Below are 26,793 nucleotides of genomic sequence, written 5' to 3'. Positions count from 1 at the left end.
TTGCTTTGGTCTTTTGTCCATGCTGCAAATTGATTTTGAGATGACACTGTAACACTGGGCAATCTAAGGGGGGCAGTTGCGAGGACCTGATCCCTGCAAAGCACAAGTCCAGACACATTTGGTGGGAACTGAGGGCAATCAATACATTTGGAGGGCTAATCCTGTGAAATGTGCAATAAGCAGTTCCCACTTCCCCAGATAGATACAGAATCTTCAAAACCAGCAGAATAAATCCCTGTTCAGGAAAAAAAAAAAAAAAAAAAAAAAAAGAAGCAGGGTGAGATCCTGCTTTCAGCTATGTTCAGTGCAACCACTAAGCTGAAAGGACGTACCAGAAAGAATCCTGCCAGCGCCATTCCTGTGTATATGAATTTTTAGATCAGAGCCAACTGAACTGTCACTGCTTTTTGCTTAAGATAATTCTTCAGGCTTTACTAATTAGGAACTAACAATTCTTTCAGATGAGCTGTGAAATGCAGGGAAGAATACCAGCAGTATGTTTTAAATCAAAGTGTTTACATCAGGAATGATTCATTTTTTCCATGAGGAATGACTTGTGAGACAGGCAGTCTTAGCACTGCCATAAATCTGCGTGGGAATTAAAATTGGGGAGAGAATAACAAAAGGAAGTTGCTATCCCTGCCTCAGCCCCACCTCTGGAGATAGAATTTACTTGAACAAGGGGCTCAAACTACCACCATAATCAGTGTTTGAGAAACACTTTTTTTTCAATCCATTTAAGAAACACTGCAAAAAATCCATGCTCAAGCTCCGTAACCCTGCTCTCCTGAATAAAGAAAAGCTGTAACATATGAAGGGAAACCCCTGCATTTTTGTCATCTCCTCTAAAGCTTTTAAACAGAAAAAAAAGTTTTAAAAAACACACTTAGTGACCAGCGTTTAACTGATGCTTGAGAAAATCATAACAACAACGAAATAACAGAAAACAAAAATGTCTGTTTTAGGCCTGGATGTGTTTTTGTTTTTATTTCTGGGAGGACAGAGGTCTCTGGACTGAGCACGAGGCCGCTCTCTCATCCTCAGTTGCTAAACAGTTGAGGAGCTCTTTGGTGGTGCACAAGGGCCGCCAGCTCCATAGCATGTTTCATCCCAGCTGTTTGAAAAGCTGGTCCACTTCAAACACAACCATACTCCCCACCCACACTCTGCAGGAGAGCTAACTCCCCCTCAATGAGGTATTTATTCCACATATATGGTAACTATTATTCCCAACATTTACAACATCAGTCATTTTAATTAGGAAAAAAATTATAACAACAGAAAATCCTGCAGCGCACATACACAGAGACACGCATATTTACATGTAGAAATGCAAGGCATTCAAGTTGTTTCTAATAACTGCAGCTCCTGGAGCAGACATGCGTTCCACACACAATTGACTTAAATGCTCTTTTCTTGCCATAAAAATATACAGATGTCCTTCTTCAAAAAAAATTATTTTCCCTCTTCCTGTGTTACAGGAAGCCTGCCCACACTTTTAAATACAAAGTGGGTATATATAGAAGCACAAATTAGGCATCTTGAAAAGTCTGTATTTTCCAACCACAGGGAAACTAAGGAATTACTGTGAGTGTTTACATACCCAACTATGGTGAATTAAAACAGTATTTTCTATCCATATGCCCAGGAAAATTGGCAAGAAACTAAGGAAAAGAACAACAGCTTTGCTGGTTCCTCACCTGTTGCTACAGTGGGACTGGGATATGATTACATTATTCAGCCTTGCTCATATGGACCACTATAAGTGTCAGCCTGAATATTGTCACCACTTCGATGAAAGCATGCCTTACATATATAAATGATACAACTACTATGAAAATTTCAGTAAGCCTGTCTGCTTCCCTATAAATCTAACTAGACATTTGTCTCTTTAGTTGTCCTTCTGTATCACATCTATTAAAGGTAAATAAAAGCATGATGGCTCTTTATATGACATTAATAGCTTGAGGGATTTTATAAATCAGTGAGTAAAACTCTGCAATTCACTACAGCAGCAGTGAAGTGGGTCTGCCCATCTGATATTTTCTGGCTTAGACTTCTGCTTTAAGATCTTGTTCATTTAAAATTAACTCATCTCTTGTTTCTCGATTGTTATATGCTGGGTAACTTATGCTGTTCCCTCAACTTCTGACATCAATGCTTCTCTAGCAGTCCACACATCCTAACTAGCTCACATTATTGGTCACACTATAGACATAGTAACTACATTAAGTCTTGGGAACTCTAGTCAAGAGGCAAATTCAATAAAAGAAAACAAAAATCAAATCCAAACCACCCAGGCTCGTTCTGACTGGCTGTCCCCTACTCCTCAGTCTGAATCTTTAGTAGTATCAGTGACACCTTGATCCAGATTTAAGGGGTTAGTTAGCCGCTGGTCAGATGGTCAAAATGGCAATCACTAAAGTTAGCATAACATTTGTTGTTTGGTTGTTTGGGGCTCGGAGGACAGTTGTATGCTCCCTTCCCTCCCAGCTGTAGTGCCTACAGACAGAAGTGATTTGCTTCCCTAACAGGACTTTTGTTTTTGAGTGAGATTTGGGGTTTGCGTTAACAAATCCTCAAAACTGTAAGCAGCAACTGGCGTCTCCTGTCTGCAAGCTTGTATTTCTGTGTGCTGCTGATTGTGAGCAGTACTCTGCTCTGCACATTCACGCTTCTCTGGCAGACAAGTCTGCCACTAGTGTGCTGCTGCATACCCTTCTAGGCAGAAAGATGAGTAACTCCCCTCCAGGGTTCGAACAGGGCTACGTAAGAGTGAGAGAAGTGTGCAGAAACGAACTGTGTACATTGGAAAAGAGCTGAAAAGCTTCACTGCAAACTTTTTCCCTAAATACTGATCTAGACTACAAAGACAGCAAGTGTTCATTTTCTCATAATGCCTTCGTTCTTATTAACAATCAGGCTTTTTTTTTTTTTTTTTAAAAAAAAAGGAGGTCGGTGAGACTTAAGGTTGCGCGAGACATACTTTGATCTGCACCCTGATGAGTGAACATTCCCCTTTGCTGCTAGCCCAACTAATGAAGGGATAAAATTAGCTTTTATCCCTGGCACTTTCTTTAACAAAAAAACATGCACTAATCAGCTGTCCTCACTAATCAGTCGTCTGGCTAATGACCTTTTGCCTTAAAACACTAAAATTTCTGAATGATGTGAAGAAAAAAAAAAACACAGACTGGCCCCTCTTTGTGGGTCTTAAACCTATCATCTGGAACTGGAGACTGGAAGGTTAAATGGCAAATCTGTATCCTGACTAGGTGATAAATCTATAATCAAAAGGCACAAGCCTTGACACCTCAAGATGTACTTCATTACTACACAACTAAATGATTTTTTGCCATTTAAAAAAAAAAAACTAGAAGCAGATGAAAAAAATTGCTTAGCTCCTTCACATTTTGCCTGTGGATAAATCCATTCCACATCTGTGTTCAAGTGTCAGTTAATTTCTTACTTTTTTATTAATGCCTGAGCAGGAATTCAGAAGTTGAAAACATTTGCCTTTTTTTCCCTGTACAACTTCAGGGGACTGTAGCTGGGGAAGAAAATGACAAAACTACCCTATTAGCCTGCATGCTTGTGAACAAGTGAATCCTTAAAAACAACAAAACAAACAAACAATAACAACAGCAGCAATAAACTTTCCAATCACCCCCCAAATTCTCATTGTACAAGGCACAGTCCTTTCTCCCCTTAATACTGCACTTAACATTGTTTCAAAAAAAAAAAAAAGACTGAGGCCTGTTTCATTTTCTTTCTCTGCTTTCTTTAATGAGGCTTTTTTTCTTCGTGTATGAAGGGGGTGGAGCAAATGCAGCACTGGATCGTTGAGGAGGATTAGCAACAGATGATATATCCTGTGGAAGTTGCTTTGCAGTGGCCTGTGCTAATTTTGAGCTGCCATGCAACTGCTCCCTGCTTTTAACTTGAGACAGAAAAAAAAAAACATTTACCTCAACCCTAAGACAGACAAAGGAACCAGCTCCGGGGACGATGCAATGTGACAAATAAAATGACACTCAATTTGACAGCCTCAGCAGCTTTCCAACCTTGCTCCCCGTAAAAATTTGCAGCAAATACTCACGGTAATGAGGATCCATGTAACCATTTCTGGGGTCCATAGTAAACAATGTCCCACGATAAGGTACAGAAGGTTCAGGAAGGTGCGATATAGATCCATGGATCTCCTTCTTTATTAATGAGGCCCTTTCCTCGCTAGATGTTGAAGGCTCTTCACTGATCTTGCTGAGGCCTTGCCCACCTTGTGGCTGCATTGTGATTGCGTTCCTTCTCTCTCTGTGATAGGTCTGTCCAGGACTTTCATCCTCTGGAAAAAAATACCAAAGGAGAGAGAGAGCAAAAAGAGAGAGAGACTTTTAGTCCATTTTTAGCAAATAAAATAAAAAGTTCTCCCCGCCACCACCATCACTCGAAATGCTGGGGCGCAAGTTAGTGGCCGTCGGCACACGCCCGGCTGTGAGGGATGCTGTGGGTATGGGCCGAGCACACCAGCCCGCTCAGTGCCTCCAGCTCTTGGGCGGTAGATCATCGTCACCCATGCACGGATGCATTTACCAGCGGGGCTATCAATCCTGCAAGAACAGACACGGACTTGCTGTTTTTTTTGCCGCCGGGACAAGGAGACTGGAAGTTTTGCCTGCCTGACGGGGAGGAAGAAAACAATTTGTCACAAACAGCAGAAGATGAACCCCGCTAGCTGAGCCTAAATCAAACCTCGCCACCCACTGCTGCTCTGCAGCGCTGCTCCAGTCCTTCAGAGGCTTGCTTTTGTGAGAGGCTGGAGCCTTAAAGAAAGGTCGTTAGTGATGAGAGGCAAGGTGGGCAACAAGGTAATGGGTAAAATTGCCCAAAATCCAGCACCAGTGGCATAAGGCAGGCACAAGTGGGGACAACTGCTCCAGCAGTGCCACCACACGGACACATGTGGAGAGTGGTGGAGCACATACCCTCTTTCCTTTCTCCCATATCCACAAAGGAAAAAAAACTTCTTAATGAAAAAGGGGGAAAATGAAAGAGAGTGAGGAGGGTGGAGCCCTAGCCCCAGTCTGGATGACCCCCTAGGCCTATGGCACCGCTTGTGTGCATTTCAGTACGGGAAGGCAGAAGTATCTGCAGGCCTCCTCTCCACATGTCCGTCAGGCCATGGCTCTTCACCTGCTGGTCTCCAGCATCCCCCTCTGAGGCCTTTTTGCCTGCTGCGAAGAGCCCCAGGGCCTTCTGACAATGGATCCACTGACCTGCCTTGCCTCACAGCTGGGCGTTTAACCAAGCCTGGGCTTCCCGTGAGCTGTAACCCCCGTGGGCCATGCACACCCTCTGAAAACCACACCAAGGGGCTCTGCTCCTCAGAAGCCACATGTGGCTTCCCAGGTATATTTTACATGTCCCAGAAGTGTTTTCTTAGCTGCACAAATATCTACTATAAATGCCCCCCATAGTTGTATTATTGTTTCATTAAAACAGAGAGACATTTCTCTAAACTAGTGCATAACTGCTGGCTGGATTCTGGCAGATGCCTGTGTTCCAGGTACAGCCTTGCTCAACAAACCACCTTGCATGTGCAGGCATACACCAATGTGTCTTGAAGAACTACTTATAGATACTCTTAGTGTTCAAAAGTATATTAGGAACCTCAGATTAAACATTGGGTGCAAAAAAGGTAACTGGAAAGGAAAAGAAAATACCCTTAGGAAATAAGCACAGCTCAGGTACACTTACTCTCCAACCCACAGGCAAAGCAGGGTTGTTTACAACAGTGCCGAGATTTCACCTCAGTTGTCAGAGGCCAGAATATTTGAGGTCAGGGCCACATTTTTACTTATAACTTGCCCTGCTGCGCTCATTCAAACAGCAGACAATTCACCATGAGACTTCTCTCACAAGTTCGCTACCAGCATAACTCAACCTATTTGCTTTCATATAAATTAGATTACAAACAGGCTCCATGCGTATTAGATACCCAGAGCTGAATTTGGGGCATTATACGTACAAACTAGCTACGCCATTACTTTTAATGTCGTGCTCTCCAGGCATTTCCCTGCCCCCTCTCCTCCAAAGTAGGGACAGCAACAAAACCCAGCAGTATAGCCTATTGAGTGCTTAATTATTTTTCTATCTCCAGGTATTACAGCAAGCAGGGTCTGCTGACTTATCAGCATCTTCCAGGGACTGAATTCTTTTAACAGCCCGCGGTAATTCTCCATACAGAATGCTTCCCGGCTTGGTCTGAGGAGAAAGAGTTAATAGAAACAGACAACAACGCTGTAGAGTTTAAACCCTTTGCCCTTTTCTATTTTTTATTAATATGCACAGGCACTGGTCCCTGCTCTGGATTAGCAGGGTTTAAGGTTTCCACTTTTTACACCGAAGCTGTTTTTAGTTAGAGGACTGCAAAAGGGAGTCTAAAACTTTAAAACTTATATGAGGTTTTTAGAAAACTGCTTGTATAACTGAAAAATAAAAAATAAATCACCCCAACCAAAGTCATATTTTCCATCACATTTCTCTCTAGCTGGAGTTTTTATGTTAAATTTCAACCTAGAGTGAACTTTCACTGATGAGATGTAAACTCTTGTAAAAATAGGGGATTACACTCTATTTGAAATCCTGACAGACCCTTAAGCAGAGCAAGCTAACCTGTGCTACCACGGTATGGAAAGCAGCGAGCCAAAGTGATTTGTGTGGCTGTATAATCAATCTGAGGATCAGATAGGATTTCAGTTCTTTTACTCTTCCATATAAAGATAATATTTGTTAAAACTGCCATCCTGGAATACAACAAGAAGCTCATGCCTGTCTGCAGGCTTCAGTTTTATTCTTTCCTTCTCAAAACATGCATGTGTCATGAATCAAGGTACTGGGGACTGGTATGGAACGATTTTTTAAACTGCTGAATGAAATTCAAAACCTACTTTCACTAACTTTGAAACTAAAGGAAAAATGTGTTTCACTTTAATAAACTTTCCCTTTTTTTCTGGTTCCTCTAGAAAAAAAGTAAAGAAAACAAAAGAAAAACAGTATTTTTTCCTCTGTATGAACCATCTCTCCTCATCATGAAATTAATGCCGCTTGCTGTTAAAGTCAAGCAGTTTTGTATGCTGCCCACCATATAAAACTTCATGTAGATTTTTTTTTTTTTTTTAAGTAAACATGATGGTGTTTTGCAATAATATGGAATTTCAACAGACAAACATTTTGCTAAGCATTTACTTCCCACTCCACCCTGCAGAGCTGCTTTTGATAGGGGGCAGATGAGGGGGCTTGGCAATCACTGCACTCCAGAATACAAACAGCCGAGATGTTTGGAAAAGCCCCCTGCACACTGAGGGGGAAACTTCTCCTGCAATAATTCTGCCCAGTCTCCCAACGGCAGTAAAGCCACTTCAGTGAGCCAAAAGGCAAAAGCTGTCTAATCTTGTTCTGTTTCAGCCGAATTGTTCGATAAAGTTTAAGAGTGAGTGTAGACAAGCTGCACCAGGCCAAATTATTGACAGAAACATACTGTCCACCATGGCAACAAGTGGGACTCTATAGCAAAAATGTAAGCAAACAGCCCACTTCTCTGGCAGCATCTGCCAAAGGTTCATTACAGCCAAACACACAATGACTGTTACTCCTCACATTTTAGGAATAGCCTGCTTTAGGGTCAAAAGAAACATCTGATTTACTAAAATGTTGCAGAGAGAAATTATAGTTGACGGGACCGATTCTCCCTCATCTCCACCTGCTTCCTACTGGTGGGAGTCCACTGACTTCAGCACCATTTGTCCTGCCTTCTGCAGGTAGAAGAGAGAGACTGGGGTGGGGGCAGAGAGTAATCAGGCCTCCAAAGCGATCTGCATAAGCCTCTCTTTCTTCATGTATGCCCTGCGAGCTAGAAGCCAGAGACACGTGTTACAGGCACCCAGCCTGGAATGACTGCATTAATTCAAGATTCTCCCATCCACTGAGAAATACCCGATTTAGTCCGGCTATTATGATCTGAAGCGGTTTTTATTAGAAGTGTTTAGCACCAAGAAGCACCTACCTCATTTAATCAACAAAAAAAAAAAGAAGCTCGCACTGGACAGTGTGTCTGAACAAATGCACTTCTAGCTGTTCAGCTAATTTACCAAGCAAATTAAAAACCGGGGCAAAACCACAATCAAACACAAAACTCCATTAAACTTGCTTTCCTTGGTAACTTTTTCCTTTTTATCATAGTTCCACAGACCTAAAGAGACAAAGTCAACACTTTTTATTTAAAACCTTGGAGAATCAGCAACTATAAAAAAAAAAGTTGAAATCTACTTGCTATACCACGCTAAAAATCACTCTCAGCACACTTTAAAGATACCCCAGCTTAAACGAGACACCACCGGTCCGGTTAAATCTGTTCCTGCATCAAGTTTACCACCACCTTTCTGCATGCAACTCGCAGGTAGCATTACCACCACACGAGCAAGCTGCCGGCACACTTCACCTGGGTAAGAGAAGAGACAACGTACTTACAACACAGTCCGAAAGACCCTGGCTTACACGCTCTCCAAGCTCTTCTCTTGACCAGAATTCTCTGGCTACCAGGCTGTGGACATTCCTCCCTCTTTTTCTCTCTCTCTCTCTCTCCCTTTCCCCCCCTCTCCCTGTCTCCCTCCCTCTCTCTCAGAGGCAGTGCTTCTCCCATTAGAGGAATTAAAAGTGGTTGGTGCCATGCTAAATTTAACAAGCTCATTAGTATTCTTCCTGTGTGCTTCCTAGTGAACTCTCCCTATTCAAGCAGCTCTCTCTAGCTGAGGGGTCAGGCGGCTAATCATTAAATCAAACTAATGTCACCCTATCACAATCGGCCTAAGAGAAGGAGGGTTTATTATTTCAGTTTATGCTAAATAAACGGTTTTACAAATGGTCTCCAAGCAAGGTCAACAGCAGCTTCAATTACAAGACAAACTTAACAAGAGTTGCTATAAACCAAGTGCTCCATGTTGACCTAAGCACAAGCTCAGCTCCGCATATTGCCACTAGCAGGATTGTACAGGAATGCATATTGTAAAATAAAGGAGAGGGTAATCTTTTCTTTGCCAGAATTTGTGACTGCACAGAGACTGCTCATTCACCTCTCCCCAACCAGCTTGCTGCTCAGCTCAATTCACCCCACACAAAGGCTGAAGACCAGACCTCAATGGACCGAGTGAAACATGTTCAAAACTAGGCTCTCTATTGTGACTGAATTTCTTAACATCTTTTCAAAAAGCGGAGAATGCCTTGAGGCTAAAGGAAGAAACAGGCTAATGGTGAATTGGGAATACTGAGCAAATTTCAGAGCCCTTTCCTCCTAGCTTTTGAGGTTGAAAGCAAGCTCTTTCCTTTCAAGTTTCAAAGTCCTTTTTCCTCCCGCAGTGTCACAGAAGGATTTGAAAAGAAGGTAATTGTGCTCACAGTCCCCCTGATCAGAGCTTACGTCCTATTTCTGGTATTTCGGAATACTTCTTGCAATAATGGTGCATATAGCTCAATCCCTTAACCGTCCTGCACTCTGCAATTGCTCATTAAATGAACAATTGCTGGTATAAAATGCCTTTTATGTTCAAGGTCTGGATATAAGATAAGCATTCTAGTACTCTAAATTTGGTTTACTAAGGAAACTCTCCATCATTAAATTACAAAACTGAAGTCAGAATATCAGCCTTTCCCAGAAAAGTAGCATTTTAGGTTGCTGTGAACCAGAAGGCAGGGGGGAGGGGGATGCAAAAAAGATTGACTACTTAAATTCTTAATAGAATAGGTATCTAGTAAGAAAGCAATTTCCCTCACGTTTAAGAAGATCTAAGTTTTTGAGACCTGTTATTTTCTTTCTTGGAATAATATAGTAGAGCAATTGCCAAGCTCATTAGGACATGGGTATCTGCAGCTTCTTGCATACATCCATTGATCACTACTTTCTGGCCACCTTAAGAGCAAAGCAGAAGGAAATGCATCTGTAGGATTGTGCCTGCCTTCAAAAGCCTGTGTTGTAACCAAAGTTTTTGGGTGGGTACAGTAGTTTGAATTGAGTACCCTTGGTCCCAAATTTGTTATTTTTCTGTATTTGGAGCAACTGCACATGAAGTACGCACTCTGGAAAGGCTAACACAGATATGAAGCACAATGCTCATAATCACTTTTAAAAATAGAGTCCAACCATACGAGAGGCTACAAAATCTGTTAGATAACAAGTACAGTACTTACCTTCTTTGCAATGCTTAAGCATACCTTATACAAGACTTTTGTGATTATAAATAGCATACATTATCTGAGCTCACCACTGAAAATGTATAGATTTATACTCCCGTTCGTAATGGATTTTCAGCTTAGTTATTTTCCCATTACCATATGTATAGTATTTTCCAGAAACTGATTTGTGACCTTTGGAATACAAATACACAGCTCTTTTCTCTGAACTTTGTTTGTTTCAAGAAACCTGTTATGTTCTTTTGTTTTTAAACAAAAACTTTCACTGGAAGAAAAAGGATTTATCAGCAAGACTAAGTAGAACTGCCTATGGACCCAATCCTGAAAACACTTACATAATACTCCACCCCCCTGCTATTTTATACAAGTGATAAGTATATTCATTCTAGTTGCACATACAGCACAACTCAATTCAGTCCTTTTCTGAAAGCAAGAGGAAGCCAGAACACAGTGCATCAACACAGTCTATGACTTCCAAAACTGAGCCTGATCCTGCACTCCTCTGGATCAGCGGCAGAGCTTCTACTGACCCAAATGGACAAGACTGGGCCTTCATACAGCTAACGCTGCTCCACCACTACCTTAGTGATGCATTTCTACCAGTTGAACCATGGCTCACAGAGTTTTCCAGCTGTGCACATAACTCTTCCCCAGGACTGCTGGGGAAGCTGCTAACTCTACAAAGCAGCTTAGAATTCAGGTAAACTTTTTCAGACATCTAGATCGGAGAAAGGCTTGTTATCAGAGACAATTCCTTGATTATACAGATGAATTTACACTGCTTCTTGTCTCCCTCAACTCCTCTCAAATAAAACCAAGTAGCTCAAGTTAAACAGATAAATACGCAACTACGTAAAAGAAAACCACCTTTAGAATTTTATACAAGCAAACACTTACGGGATGTAACTGGGAGTCTGTTTCTCCAAACCCTAGCATCAGATCTGTAGACAGATGCCAAAATCTCATTCAAAATGAAAAATCCTAGTTAAGGAACACAGGACTACCTATACACACAAAGGCACAGGGCGCTGTGGAAACCTCTTTGTCAGTCCCAGGATTCTCCCCCTCAAAACGCAGACAAGGAGGGCAAAAGGCAGGGCTGAGCTGCCTTGCCCCCTTGCCCCTGACCCCAACATCTTCTGAGCAAGGCAACAATATTTTGCAGGGCGGGGGGGGGGGGGGGGGGGTGTAGAAAAAAGGAGCAACATCTGGGAACATGTGTTTACTGACCTGATACTCAAGCCATCCCACTAACTTCAGTCACCTTGGATCAAGCTGCTGAATTTGTCTGCTGAACCAGATTCCCGCAGTATGCTGTTGGCCACGTTTGCCTAGAGTCGCTCAGGTGAGCAGCCAGCCAGTCCATACACAGAGTCTGAGCCTTTGAAACGTGGAACCCCAGCCTGCTGGGCTGCGAGTCTCAGTGGAGCTAACAGATGCACCAATCCTCAGCAACTTGCAGGGTCAGGCCCCCAAAGAAATGGGAGCCTCCTTTCTCAACAAGCTGTCTCCCAGCCTATTTCCACCCAGGCTTTAAAATAACAAAAACAAACAATTTAAATCAAAACAGCTGAAAGCCATTTTCTCCCTTCCCAAACTCAGTGCTACGTGTTTCTCCCATTACAGACAGTGGATTATTGGAGTGATACTTAACACCACTCGTGAGCGCAGCCCCCGATGCTCTGGTTTAGGTGTTAGTGACGACATCGGCTGCTGCGGAAGAAACACTAAACCCCACACCCAGGTATCGAGCAGGTGGTGAGCTTTTAAGTTTACCTTCATGGGGCCTACAAGGCCAAATCCTGCTTGCTTTACTCACACGGTAATCCCAGGGATTCAGTGAAACTACTCATGCAAGTACAGCAAGAGGGACTCAGGTCCAGCATCAGAACTGCTCGGTATATTGGGTATAAATGGTCTGCAAGTGGAAAATGTCTTGGAGATGTTTGTTAATGCAGTAAAAGCTGTATCACTAGCTTGATGAGAAAGGGACTCTTCACAGTAAAAACCACTCTGCAGTTCCAGCAGACACGAAAAAAGAAAACCTTAATGCAGGAATAGAAGACATTTGAAGCAAGAATTAACTGGCAAAATTAATACTTATATGTATCATTTCTCATTGTACATTCACAGGACCAGGAAGTAGGCAAAAGCATTTCCCCTTCTTGGTAGGGTATATTTAATGTTTTGATTTTGCTACTTAAGGACTGAGAAACTCACACTAAGAAAGAAAAAAAGAGGACCTCTTGCAAAAACAACCTGACTTCTTCATTTCCCCTTTTATAAAGTGTTCAACATACAAAATTCAGCAAAGCCTGCAAGTTAATGTGTAACAGCCCCAAACTCTGCTCCAAGATCAGGGCTGAAATCAACCTTAGCACTTTCAGAGTATCTCTGGGACTACTGCTCCACTCCGACATCTAGCCTCTTCAAAGAACCAGGGTCTCAGATAGAGAGAAAAACGACTGCAGACATCAGGATCTGACTATTGGCAACCATTTCTCATTGGGGAAAAGCTCCTCGGCCTCTTGCAAGACACTCCAAAGCATCCTGATTTGAAAACGTTATGAAGTTCCTTCCATTAGCCAGTTATTAGACTGTTAGTCACTGCTTACTTTGAGCGGGCTAATTAGTTACATCAAAGGCGCTACAATAAATTCCCAGGAGGGTTTTAGGGGGGAAAAAATGTATTTCTCAACCATCTAATAGTGCATTTATGCCTATCTGAGGGTAACTGCCTCGTTTCACTCGTAGACACTGGGGGACATATTCTGTGGTGCTGTCACTTTCTACCAAGCCAGCAGCAACACTGGGCCTTAAAGCTGTTTTACAAAGCCGTTTGTAGCCTGATGTAAATTAGATTAGCCATGCTTAGAAGCCAGGAAAAATAGAAGCAAGATAGTGACAGAGGAGTTATAACCCCCCTTTGGTACACCATCTCCATTTCTAACACCTATAGACCATACACCTCCACAGCAACAGAACATAAAAGTTACTGTAATTAGTGTTTTGCATACAAAGTTAATATTTCTTTCCTTTTTTTCCTCATATGGGTTCAAACTGCTAAATGCAATCATTATCCAGTCACTAAGCAGTTTGTAACAATCCAGACTCATGACAACCCTTCAGTTTAGATGGCAGATATCACCTATTTCCTTGCGTAATTTATTTACCACTGCATCCTTTTGCACAGTTGCAGTAAGAGTCAGTGTTTCCACAATATCCCTGTACTTCTGGCCTCTGAAGCATACCAGCTCTTTAAAAATATGTTATAGGTTACTCTGCCCTGATTTGCAGTAGCTGCAATCGCAGTTGAGAACAATGACTTCATCAAGGTCTCAGGGCAAGATTAAAATGATATATACATATTTTTGTGTGCAGAGACACATCTATAGATACATATACAGGTATACACACGTATGTGTGTACACGTGCACACACAAATTCAGCCACACCCTACATTTCATAAAATCCAGCTGATTCTAGATGAAACTCTGGATGATACATGGATGTTGTTGTACAAGCATACACACAGGCATGGTGGCTACCTGAACACAGAAATGAGCTTTTCGCAACCCTCATCAGAAGTTTAAATTATTCAGGAGGGGAAGAATGCTGAACAACAAATGCAAGAATTATAGCTAAGAATTATAGCAAGAACAAAGAAAAAACCTCCCCAGAAAACACTAAAGTCCTGTAAACTGAAGGATTTGAATACACTTTGAATGTTCTTCTGGTCATTAGTCCATTAGTTAAAAACTGCAGAGCTACTAATCCACAGAAATTGTCATATAATCCTTTTATCTACGCTGTTTCTCCCCAAGAATCTGGTATCCTTGAGAAAACCACAAACTTGAAACCATCTCTTTACCTATCAGATAGGTGCAGTAAGTATAAAAGTTCACAGACTGCCTTCCCTGCCTATACCATGGAGGTACCTCCCTCCTTTCAATAAAAGCCTCTCCTTATACCTTAAAAAGTGATGAACATTCCCAGGGGCCAACCTCTTTCTCCTCACACCATTCACTTTCTTCTGTTTTCTCCATCGTGGAGGATGCACAAGTTGTGGCAGAGATGTGTGCTGCCACACTACCTCACAGAGTTACAGTCTTCAAATCCCAGTCACCAAATATACTACCACCAGCTGAAAATAAAAAGATGGAGTCCCAAGGACTGGTGCATGTTGACTAGACAAAAAGGGATAGAGATCGTTTTGTAGGTAAAAAATTACGCTAGTGGTTAATGTTTTCTGTTGAGTTCTAGAGATGAACAGAATGGTTTTTGAGATTTCACTTTTCTGACTACATCTGCCTCTATTTTTCTAACCTTAATGTTCTGTAACAGATTTTAAGACAGTGGGATATTTCTGCAAGCTTTTAACAATATAATTGCATTTATTTAAATGCTTGTAACTATCTTAAGCAATATTCTATTTTTCCATTTATCATCACGCAATGGACACCTGAAATCAGACAGCTAAGTTAGAATAATAGTCATACCTTCAGAACATTTCAGAACATTTTTTAGTAAAACATCACCCTCTCTTCCTATTACACTAGCCATGGCAGGTTAAGATTTCTTAACTTGTTTATTATGTTTTGGTGGCTTCATCCATGCACAATCTGGCAAAAGGGGATTTCGTTGTTTCCTTATTATTGTTGGCCACTTAGATTTTCAGGCAACACTCATTTCATACAAAAATAAACAAACTAAGTTTCATTCCCTCCTCCCCGACCCCCACCAAAATAAACACAGTTTTTATGGGTTAAAGGCTGGAGAAGAAGGGAACCACCTGAAAACTTAATTCACTTTGACTATTTTGAGTCACCATCCCTGGAGGTCTTCAATAAACGTGTAGATGTAGAACCTAGTAGCATGGTTTAGTGGTGGACTTTAGTACTAGATTAAAGGTTGGCCTAGATGATCTTAGAGGTCTTTTCCAACCTGAGTGATTCTACGATTTACAAACAAGCAAAAAAGACCTCACTGTCTCCTGCCCAGGGGTATCATCACCTCTAGGTACTGAGAAAGAATGTGGAACTGTAGCCAGTAAGGATTCATTCCAATTGAGAAAGTATTCCAACAAGAAAATTGGATTTTATTGAAAAGAGCCTATTAAAAAAAAAAAAAAGTAGGAGGGAAAAAAAAAAGAGGGGGAAGGATTAAAAAAAAAAAAAAAAGGACTGCCTCTTAAATTTACCACTAAGAATTTTAACTATTTCTAAAAGGGCCACAGACTTTTTCTCAGTACAGGAGAATCAGCACTGGCAGTCATGACTGAACCTTCAGTTCTTGTGCAAGTAAAATTTTCATGGGAGAATTCACATTGGACTCTGGGTTTGAAGATCTCTGTTTTTCAGATCTCTCCCTGATCTTCTATAAGTCACTTCATTTCTCACAACTTTGTCTTCTTCACTCACCAAATTGATAAAATGCTGATGGACCGTAATTTCATAAGAGAAATAGTATTCCTACATAGCAAATAGTCACTAGAAACATGGAAAGATACAAAGTCCATTTGATTCACATATACAAAAAGATCCAGTTAGATCTGAAGGCAGAATATACTGAAGAGTCAGCGCAAAGCTGCCTTAAATCATGCAGTATATTAAATGTTCTGATTCTGCAAAACATAGCATGACTCCCACTTCTATTACGTAAAATGGGCGTCCACAATTTACACAACTTGTCGACAAATACAGAACTGTTGACTAATAAGTATTTACCACATCCCTCTACAAAGAAAAAAAAATATGAGGGAAAAAAAAAAACAGAAAACAATAAAAAGTCAACCTTTCAAATGTTCTTTGCCCTGACTTCATATTTACACTATCCAACTCTCCTGCCTGTTGTACCATTAGCAGAGAAATCTTGCCAAAGACAGTGTCCCCCTCTACACATCTAAACTACCTTAAGTTCTGAATGATCGCTTAAGCTTCCTGAAAAACTGAGTAATAAAAATGGACTTGATCTACCAGTGTTCTCCAGCCTGCTAAATATTCGAAGATTATTTTTTTTTCTTTCAAAGTACTAGTTTTCTTTCTTCCCCAGTACAGGACATAAGGTCCATCATGCCAGCACCCATAATAAGGGTTTTTTTGCCCCCTTTACAGGGCAACTATTGTCTTTTGGAACTATGATACAGATATATTTCATATCAAACTGCCAAACCTTTCAGATTAATTATAATATTTGCATTTTAATCTCATTGTTTGGATCTGTTTTACTACAAGTCTTGTAAAAGCAAAAATAGCAAAATAACCTAACACAATAACTAATAGCAATAACCTAAACACCTGATGTTACTTCTACTGTTACTCATGGCATTATCAACTGTGCCACAGCCATTTTTTGTTTTAAGGCAGAAAAACTTGCAGAGGATATCCTGTAAAATGCAATTAGTCTTTTTAGATCTACCAGAATTGTAACATCAAAACGGGCTAGATGTAAAGAAGAAATTCCCATTAGAAAATGCCATTTTTTCATGGCAAAAAGATTGACAGTCCACAGTCTTCTCATAGCAGAATACATATCCGGCTTGCTTGCTGCAACTCCCTTCTTAAGACTGAAAAAAAATCTTTTCCAGAGCAGTAAGGTTACCACTGTCAGCTTCACTGAACTGCATACTTCCCTTTCTTTCGGGTCTTATCTTCAAAAATCACGGAAACAAAGATGTAAACTTGGACATTAAAGAGTGTTAACATCAAAGTACATGCACTACTTTTGATATTAACCAAAGCCTTGAACCAGCAATCTAACAGACACAAATCAGCGGTGTCTATATAATTTCAGAAACTGTTGAACTGATCTCTCTGCTGTGGCCTGCATTTGCTCACTAGCTTTTCAAAGCATAGTATCAGTATGTTTTTACAACTAGCTGCTGATCAAGCAAGCAGCAGGAATGCAATTCATCTCTCCAAACACATGAAGCCTTCCATTTGTTTCTTTTTATCGAATACATTTTGAAATTTTAAACTCTCCATCCAGAGCAATTCCCTCTCACTAGGGCAAACAGTTGTTTGTATCCCATACAAACAAGGGCTACAAAAAATGGTTTACATAAAAATTATCGTATAACATCTCAGACACTTTATGTAGAGATGTTCGGCCTTTACTCAGAGCTGTCCCATCACAAACCCACCACAGACAAACTCTGTAGTTCACGAGGGTAACTACAGAATCCATTGTGCGTAGGAAAAGTAAAAGTCCTGTGAGAAAGCATCCAGAAACCAGAAGCCCTGGGGAAGCTTTCAGGTTGTTTGCACTCCGAGACTCAATCCTGATCACTGAGAGACTTGCTGATGTTAGTGAAGCTTATGAGCCAATGGGGCCTATTTTCAAGTGAGCCTGAGATAATTTACAATTCTGTGTCAAAACAAGGTGAAACTTGCCATTTTGCTGGGAAATTCTGGCAAATGAAGTTTTGAAAGACAGTCTCAGAGACACAGCTTGTTGAAACCTCAAATTAAAGTGGAAAAAATATACAAATGCCTAAAGAAATTATGTAAACAGATGCCACTAACATATACTTCATCCTGTCATGTCTGACCCCGCATTCACAACAGCATGTCACCACCCGGTTCTCTTCTCAGCACTCAATTTCAAATGCCCTCATTGAAAGAGTTACATATTTTAACCAGACTGAAGACACGGAGCTCAGTAATAGATCAGAACAGATATTCTCTCTTAATCCTCACTATTTCCTGCAAAGACTTGGATTTTTGTCAGTGTTCAGACACTATGCCTTGCTCTCCAAGACAGCTCCAATGCCATCTTCATAACTTTGATTCAGATTTGTCTGGGCCTGCATTTACAGCCATGACCTTACAACAGAGTAGCTAATGTGCAAGTTAAGGTAACTTCTGTGGGGAAGGTAGCACAGAAAATGCAGTTGGACACCACTTTGTTTTTCCTTTTCCCCATGCTATAACTTACCAGCTTACTTCATACTGCAATCTACCTTTGTCTGCAAAGTCATCAGAACATGTTACCTCAGAAAATGTCGTACAACTTTAGCCAAGACAACACGAGGGCTTCAACCAGTGTAGCTCATGCACCACAGGTTACAAGTATAAAATTCACAGTAAATGGGAAGAAGAAAATGAGCTGAGAGAGAGACACCTGGGTCTGGATTCCTAACAGCTTTGGTACCACATTAACATGTATTAACAGGACAAACCCCAGAATATACACTGTGATGCAGTAGTGAAATATTGAGTAACACACACAGCTGCACTCACAGGATCCATTCTCCTTCTACACCACTACCTTCTTTACCCTAACCTCCTGAGGAAACAAGGCTAAATAAAACCATTTTTGACTGTGAGGCAAGAGTTTCTGTACTAAATAACTATACAAAAAAAAAAAAAGACAGGTAGAGGAAATACTGTTACCAGTCCCTCTAACACCAAGTTTGCAGAGAGATTTACATTTATCATACAAGAAAGCATCCAAGGAGCAAGGCGCAATAAACGTCCCACCAGAAGAAAAATCTGTGATCAGAACCAGCACCTTATCAGACATCAGAGAATCAAGACAGAAAGCCATGTCCTGGAAGAAACCCCCAAGTAAGTCCATTCCCACTCCAAGCTGCTTTTGTGCTGCTAAGGGATGTGACTCAGAAAATTTCCAGGATAAATCTTGCGACTTATAGCACAACGATGTGCTAAAATTCACTTGCAGTGCTGTGCACTAAGGCACTATCTGAATGATTAAGAGGTCCACATTGTTTGCAAGTAGATGAGTATTCTTCTGAGAACCAGTCAATTGTCTTCGAAGTTTCCATCTGTCACTGAGAAAGAATGCACAGGAATGTTTTCATACATCAAACTTACCAACCACTCACAAATATGCAGGCAGGAAGATGGTCACTGACTATACATTGTTTTTGCCAAACTAGCCATAAAACCTTTCACAAACTGGAAATTAGAAAAACTATAAATGCACAGTCTTTATGAAGTCTAACAACAAAAAATGTGACCCAGAAGTGATCATAGCCATCTTCATAGAAGGGGAGCGCAGTTGTAGAAATGTTAGACCTCGGTATCAGTAGTTGGGTTTATAAGTAAAAGGGCCTTTTCCCCAACTCCTCCAGAAGACAAAACCACTATTCACTTCAATGGAAGTTACAAGCAGGAAACAACGGCAGGAGTGGGCCCAAAGGAAATAGGGAACAAATTGCACCTTAAACCAATAAAATGCCTATGCCCAGCAAGTTGTCTCATTATTGAAGTAAGTAATTACAATTTTAATGGAATGTGAGCGGATTTCTAAATCATTAGGCAATGTACACAGAATGTCAACAATATGGCAGAATGGTGGGATACTAGCACTTGGAGGGACAGAGAAAATCAGCCAGAACTGCTTAATCACCAAAAACTCAGTCGTGGAACCACTCGTCTGAGGAATACTATTCAGGAAGATCCATCACATGAGTGTAGCAATCTACATTTGTGGCAGTAAGCCCTTAATTTATCCCCCCTTTTCCCAAATTGGAATGTTTTACTTGTAATGACTTGAGAGTAAGTATGTATTTTTGCCACAACTGTTTGTAAAACAAAATTATGACAGTGCTTGCCAAGCATTGCACATATATGCACACATGTGGCTATTAGAACGTTAATGTAACAGGAAGGAGCATAATTTGAACCCAGCATCAAGCCCTTAAGACATGGCAAAATTAAGGTGGCTTGTGGACCATCATGTTCATAATTAGCATCTATTTCAAGATGCATACAAAGTTATGTATCATTTTTATTCTAAAGGGCCCCTGCTTCATGGGGTAGGCAGCATGTGTTTAGTTCTCAGAGTTCAACGTGTGGCCCCTCTGCCTCATTTACTGCACTTCATTGCAATCCAGCTCTCCAGAAAGAATTACTCATTTCCTTCTGGGCTTTCTCTAGTGCTCATCACAATACTATTGGCATGCTTCATGAGCATTAACAGAATGTATTTTACCATGGCCCTGTGTGGTAGAGATGCTATCACTCATCACATACACAAACTATCCACTTAGTGTCCCTAATTGCAGGTACTCAGTTTAAGAGCCTGTGAACCCAAGTTTTCAGAGTATTTACCATGATTTTGTGATACAAATAATAATATTTTAATGTCTTGTGTGTAGCTTCATATAGTGTAAACAAAAAACAAAAGAAAGCTGAATGGAATGCAGAATGTGGCAGCCATAAGAAATGTGTGCTTTCAATTCAACCCACTGACCCCTTTGAAACAAGTAAACAAAATGCCTTGTAGCAGTAGTAAGTTATACCCTAGGACATCTAGGGCAGGAGACCATGGATATCTCGTCACAGGTTCACAGACATTTGCTGGTAACAGCAATTCCACCTTGAATTCCACCTTAGCCGTTGAAGAAGGTTGCTCCAGTGAGAACAAACTTTCTGCTTCTTCCACTGAAGTGTACTTCTGCTGCTCCATCTTTCATCTTGTTCTTTTTTAAATGCTGCATTGTTTCTACTAATACCTCCTCATCCCAGTCCTTTTTGCTGCCCCCACACTCCTTTCCACAAACCTCTCATCTTAGACTCATTATTTTAGGCCAATAGATGTTAGCCGCAGTCTCAGCTCTTCATCCTGTTCCTTGTGGGGTGAAACTTCTTGCTCAGCTGTTCCCAACTTCTCTCTCAATGTCTTTTCCTTGACCTTCAGTCACGTACACCAGCCAGCGTACCCTGTTCCTTATGATTTCCCATGTCTCCCTCCAAGTTCCCCATCTAATCCCAGCATACTGAGCTGGGCTCCTTACCCCTGCCTTTCTTTTTTTCCCCTCTCATCAGATATTTTCTCTGTCATCCCCTTTTCCCCTCTGATGGGTCTCCCACTTTCCAACCTGTATTTAATTAAACAAACTTTCCACCACTGTTCTTGGCATCAAACTCTGAACTAGCACAGGAATACAGACAGAGGTGGGGGTGTCTTTCATATGGCATTAGGAACAGCGGGAATTATGGCTACCTGTTTCCAGTGGGTTCTTCAGTTTCCTTTCTTTTGCTTTACATTGTTAACATCGCCCTTTCTTTACTGCAGCAAAAGCTTGTAGTCGTAAGGATTTCCTTCTTAAGGGAGCATTAGCTGACTGGGGACTGTGTAGTACCCCTAGTGATCACCTGGAGAAGAAAAAGCACATGCTCCCTATCTTGACAAGAACACTTTTTTTTTTTTTAAATCCGGAATCAGCAAAGATTGATGAACTGTACAGTACAATTAATTGTCACTGTTCCTAGGTAAGTTATTAAAGCTGTGGAATAATTAAATCACATCCCGTCTTTCTTCTTACATGGTCCGGACAATTTCCATGTCAAAGAAACACAGGTAGAAATAAGAAGTGGGAGAAAAACTTCAGATTTTTTTACTTGCAGAATTTGACTTCAGATGGCTTTGAAACAGCACACTGCTGGAGGACAGAATTCTGAAAGAACTGCTGTGAATGAGCACGTGTGGGTGTTTGTAAAGAAGGCAAAGGATAACCTTAGTGATTCACGAAAAATTCCCAGGCATTTGAGCGTAGCTGGTATATGTTTATTTTTTATCATTTGATTTTTAACTTGCATTGCCAAAGTGTTTCATTTCAAAGTTGGGGGAAGTTGTATTTACCATTGAGAGATAATAAGTTTTAAAAAACTGCTAGCATCTCTTAACAGCTAACAAATCTGGAGAGAAAATCAAGCACAGAGCACAATTGGGACGAGGGAGTTGTTAACAAAAAAAATACTTCTCCCTTCAGCTCTACAAAGAGATCACAGAACAGTTCTTTACTCAAACCAGATTTTAGATGCTTCCTTCCGTGCACAGTACATATGGCTTGCATCTATTTTTTCTTTAAAATGGAGTTACATTTCTTCCTGTTAGTAAACATATCAAGGATTCTATGAGAACTAACAACAACAAAACTTTTCCTGCTTTTAATGTAGACTGAACATGTGTATTTCAAATAGGAAATCATTTCTCTAACCATATGCATGAACAGAATGGCTTCCTAAGAGTTAAAAAAGCAGGTAAAAAAGCCTTACATAAAATTGTGAGAATTTGTTCATTTTTATGAAACCAACATTTGAGGAACTCTGTGTCTAGCACAAAAGTATTTACAAAGACTATGAATTTAACTTGTGAAGAATACCTGTGTTACCTTTTCCCCTCCAAGCTCCTTACTTTCCCACCTTTCTCCTTATTCCACTTTTTCTCTTTTAATCACCACCCCTTTTTTTCTCGCCTTTTTTTCCTCATCAAAAAGTCACTGTTGAGTAAAATATGAAAAGCTAGCATGAGAGTAAATAATTCCTTCCCACTGCCCCATCACCCCTTCTTCTTCCATCCTGAAGGCCAAAAAGCAATTCAGAAAGAAAAGTTTGTAGCAATTTTAAGCAATGCCAGAAAGTCTAATACTCATGCTTCATGCATCCAAAATAACAATATTGTCCATCCGCTCCCCCAGCTGGCTCTAAAGGATTTCATTTCCTTCCCAACCTCCTCAGCTTGGTTTCAAATACAGTAGTAAATCTGACCGCGCATATAAGCGGCTATGCAAAAGTCTGGATTGCTACTAATGCTATTTGTCCATTTTGCACATCAATGCTGAAAACATCAGAAATCTGCATCAAAAAAAAATGTGCAAAAACTACTCCAGAAACTAAAGCATGCTAGTATTAAAGATGAACATGGCTGGCGGAAATCCGATAGTGAATGAGAGCTAACAGAGCTCTAGAGAGATAGCAGGATCTGGGGACAGCTTATGCAAATATAGGCAAAAGAATGCTATCCACTGTATGAAAACGCCAAGATGGGGGTGGGGTGACACAGCAAAATGGAAATCCTAGCTGATCCCGTGGGCTACCAAGCTGCACATGTGGAACTGGCCTTTATGGGCAGCACAAACCTGAAATGAAACACAAAAAGGGTGCTGGGGAAGACAAACCTGTAACTGGGCTGGTGTTGGAAATGCTCTACAAATAAACTCCAAAAGCTATGCACACTAGAGAAAAATATGCCATGGTGATGGCATCCAACATTATGTCAGTGACAACTGTGTACAAAAGAGCAATGAGTTTGGGAACAGTCAAAACAACAACTACAAGCCAGTAATTTTGAACAAAAACGTCCAACGTATCCACCCAACTCTGACAAGCTAGTTATTTGATACTAATTGGGCTCTGCTAACAGCATGGCAAGAAGAGGCTGTAGTGTGGGACTATGGACAGCAGCAATTTATCTAATCTCAACACAGACCTTTGTTATCACAGCTTGGCATCAATATTGTACTGCCCTTTGAAAGCCTCCCACTCTGGTATTTCCACAGTTGCTACTACACCGATCACAATGACTTTTGCCAAAGCATCAAATTTTCCCAGCAAAAGGCACACACTAAATAATGACAAGCCTAAAGCTCTCATTAACAACCTTTTCACCCATCCATCCACCCACCCATCCAAGAAAGGAGCACAAAGCACACAGTTCCAGCCTTTACCCAGATTTCCTCTTCCCATGGCCAAGCTGCCCAGATGTCACTGCACACAAAAGCATCAAAACAGCATCTTTTTTTCATGGGTACCATACATCTCTTGGCAGGCTACAAACCAAACTATGTTTCTTCCATCTCAGAAGAGATACAAATAAACAAGGTCAGTCTTAGCAGGCTTGCACACAACTGCACACCACAGACGTCATCACCGACTTGACTCTCAGCCTTTTAAATCAGAGGTCTTGTCCATACAATAAGTATATTTCTTTCAAAATAGATGACCACAAGTATGTCTGTGATGGTAACAAAAGCAGCTGAGCTGTGTCCGCACAGCAAGCCATTTTGAAGAGTCCTTACTGGCCAAACCACTTGTGTTTTTCTTAAGCTCAGTTCTGGAAATATCTGAAGAGCTATTCCTGTACTGTCCCGCATGATATCCTTGTCTCTAAATTGGAGGGACATGGATTTGATGGATGGAACATGGTGAGTAAGGAATTGTCTGAATGGTCACACTCAGAGAGCTGCGGTCAATGGCTCAGTGTCCAAGTGGAGATCAGTGTGGAACCTCATGAAGTTCAGCAAGGCCAAGTGCAAGGTCCTACATCTGGGTTGGGACAACCCCAAGCATGAATACAGGCTGGGCAGAGAACGGGTTGAGAGCAACTCTGAGGAGAAGAACTTGGGAATACTGATTGATGAGAAACTCAGCATGAGCCGGCAATAAGCACTTGCAGCCCAGAAAGCCAACCTGAGCGAGGTGATTTTCCCCCTCTACTCCACACTTGCAAGACTCCACCTGGAGCACTGTGTTCAGCTCTGGGGTGCCCAGCACAAGAAGGACATGGACCTGCTGGAGCAAGTCCAGAGGAGGGCCATGAGGATGATAAGAAGGCTGGAGCACCTCTCCTATGAAGACAGGCTGAGGAAGTTGAGGTTGTTCAGCCTGGAGAAGAGAAGGCCCCAGTGGGGCCTTAGAGCGGCCTGACAGTACCTAAAGGGGGCCTGCAGGAAAGCTGGGGAGGGACTCTGTCAGGGAATGTAGTGACAGGACAAGAGGGAATGACTTTAAACTAAAAAAGGGTAGGTTCAGATTAGATGTACAAAGAAATTCTTTACTCAGAAGGTGGTGAGGCACTGGCACAGGCTGCCCAGAGAAGCTGTGGATGCCCCATCCCTGAAGGTGTTCAAGGCCAGGCTGGATGGGGCTTTGGGCAACCTGGTCTGGTGGGAGGTGTCCCTGCACATGGCAGGGGGCTGGAACTGGATGGTCTTTTTGTCCCGTCCAGTCCAAACCATTCTGTGATTCTATGAATAAAGGCACTACCATCCAGTAACAGAAAACAGATCTCTGCAGTTCCTAGGCTGCTGGCCTTGATTAGCTCTCAGGATCCAAACCACATCATTGCTTATAAGCTCTTCTTAGAAGTTGTAACTCAGATGGCAAGAGAGGAGGGAGGCAGGGTTCAACAGAGGACTTCTGTAAAGCCCCTGACAGCCATCCCTCATTAGCAGATGAACACTTCTTAGAATCAGAGAGACAAACTTTGAGGAAGAGAAAGTTTGGTGCCACAGTATCCATAAGGACATCGCTTTGAAGTGTTGCTTCTTTGAAGTATGAGTAGTAACTGCAAAAATGTGAAGTTCTTGTGAATGAAATTGAGCAACAAGGAGAAAAAAAATCAAAATACTCCTAGCATTCCTGAAGCATGCCAATAAGGAAGAAACTACAGCTAGGCTAGAATACATATGATACTCCTCCTCACGATACTGCAACTTGGACCAGCATGGGAACAGCACTTAGGAAGAGCTTTAACTGGTACTAATCCATGAATTCCCTCTTTTTACTTCCTTCCTGTTATTTCTGCTTTATGTCCTTTCACTTCCCAGCATAGAAAGAGGGAAAGCAAAATAAACTGGAAAATATGATTTTAGTGTCATGACTCTCAAGTCAGCTGCTCATGGATAGAGAAAGTGCATAGTAATAAAGTTAATTTTAACAGTGAGGGATAAAGATCCATCCTTTCTGCAGTAAAATCTCAGCACTGAGGATCCCTCACAAACAGTCCCATATTCTGCAAGACCTCATGGTTTCCCCAGTAAGACAGGGATAGTCGGCTCCAGGGCATATTTCTGTATGACACTAGCAGCATCATACAGCCCCCAGAGTTCAGATTTTAGAGTGGTCCACACCACCACAGAGAGGTTACACTATTAGTGGCAGAACTGAAATTGGACCCTAGCAGTTGCGGTTGGTCAGAATCCCACACAAAACACTATCTTTGAAGCTCTAGTTGCCTTTGCAGTCAAAAATTCTTCTTCATTGTGGCAGTAAAAATTGTATTAAACTAGGCCCATACCTTATGGCAAGCCAAAAAGCAAAAAGAAACATTGGTCCAAATGCAATGCTTTAAGACCAGCATTTACTCTGAATGACCTTGTGTGTTTGATTCTGACACATACTAGTTTGATATACTAGGTCAACGTTAGTTCAGAACAGTCTACATTTAAAGTCAACTGCTCTTGCCTCAATTTATATCAAGTCAGATGGAGCTGCTGCATCCAAAATCCAAATGTTTCACTTTATACCTTTCCTGTACAAATTGTCAAAGGCTTTGCACTGTTAAGCATCTGGAAAAGTTGATTATGCACCATTAAACCTCTTCTTGCACAGGAGCATAAGAGGGTTCGGGGCAGCCGTTAACATATGCCAAGGTAAAACAGCATCATCCAGTGAGATCTCCATTTGAAAGAACATCTTAAACACTGAAAAACAAAACAAAACACATATCTTTATCTGTTCAATATTACACCTCTTCATTTAACATCTGCGTTGTTAATTCTTTCAGTTACAGAACTCTCTCACCTCCTTGGGTGAAAACAAAATGTGTGTCCTTTAAAAGTGTGTATTTTCAGTCAGTCTTGCGCCTGACACAGTAAGCAGCATCCAGGCAACAGCCAAAGGATATATATTTGATTTAGACATGCCAAAGAGCTGCCTCAGAGCATTAAAAAACACAGAAGTATTTACATCCCCAAAAATCATTCATTTCAAAGGGAAACACAGCAGGGAACATCCAACT

General features: G+C 41.2%; 1 protein-coding gene across 12 annotated transcripts in view; it reads right to left on the bottom strand.

Moving 5' to 3' along the window:
* The window catches only part of GLI3 (GLI family zinc finger 3), a 217,767-nt gene that overhangs the window by 141,152 nt on the left and 49,822 nt on the right, over window positions 1-26,793 (bottom strand). For 10 of the 12 annotated variants that reach the window (XM_048046387.2, XM_048046391.2, XM_066992190.1 and 7 more), the window contains one exon: window positions 4,100-4,342. In XM_048046387.2, coding sequence (XP_047902344.2) covers window positions 4,100-4,342 — 243 coding nt within the window. Of the gene's footprint in view, window positions 1-4,099; window positions 4,343-8,526; window positions 8,549-11,472; window positions 12,478-26,793 lie in introns of those variants that run through there. The other 2 variants (XM_048046393.2, XM_048046395.2) reach the window with 2 other exon arrangements.

The sequence above is a fragment of the Anser cygnoides genome, chromosome 2 (genome assembly GCF_040182565.1).
Source record: "Anser cygnoides isolate HZ-2024a breed goose chromosome 2, Taihu_goose_T2T_genome, whole genome shotgun sequence".
In the NCBI taxonomy this organism is placed as follows: Eukaryota; Metazoa; Chordata; class Aves; order Anseriformes; family Anatidae; genus Anser; species Anser cygnoides.
The sequence above is the reverse complement of the archived record's forward strand: the minus strand, read 5'-3'. Positions and strand labels throughout refer to the sequence as shown.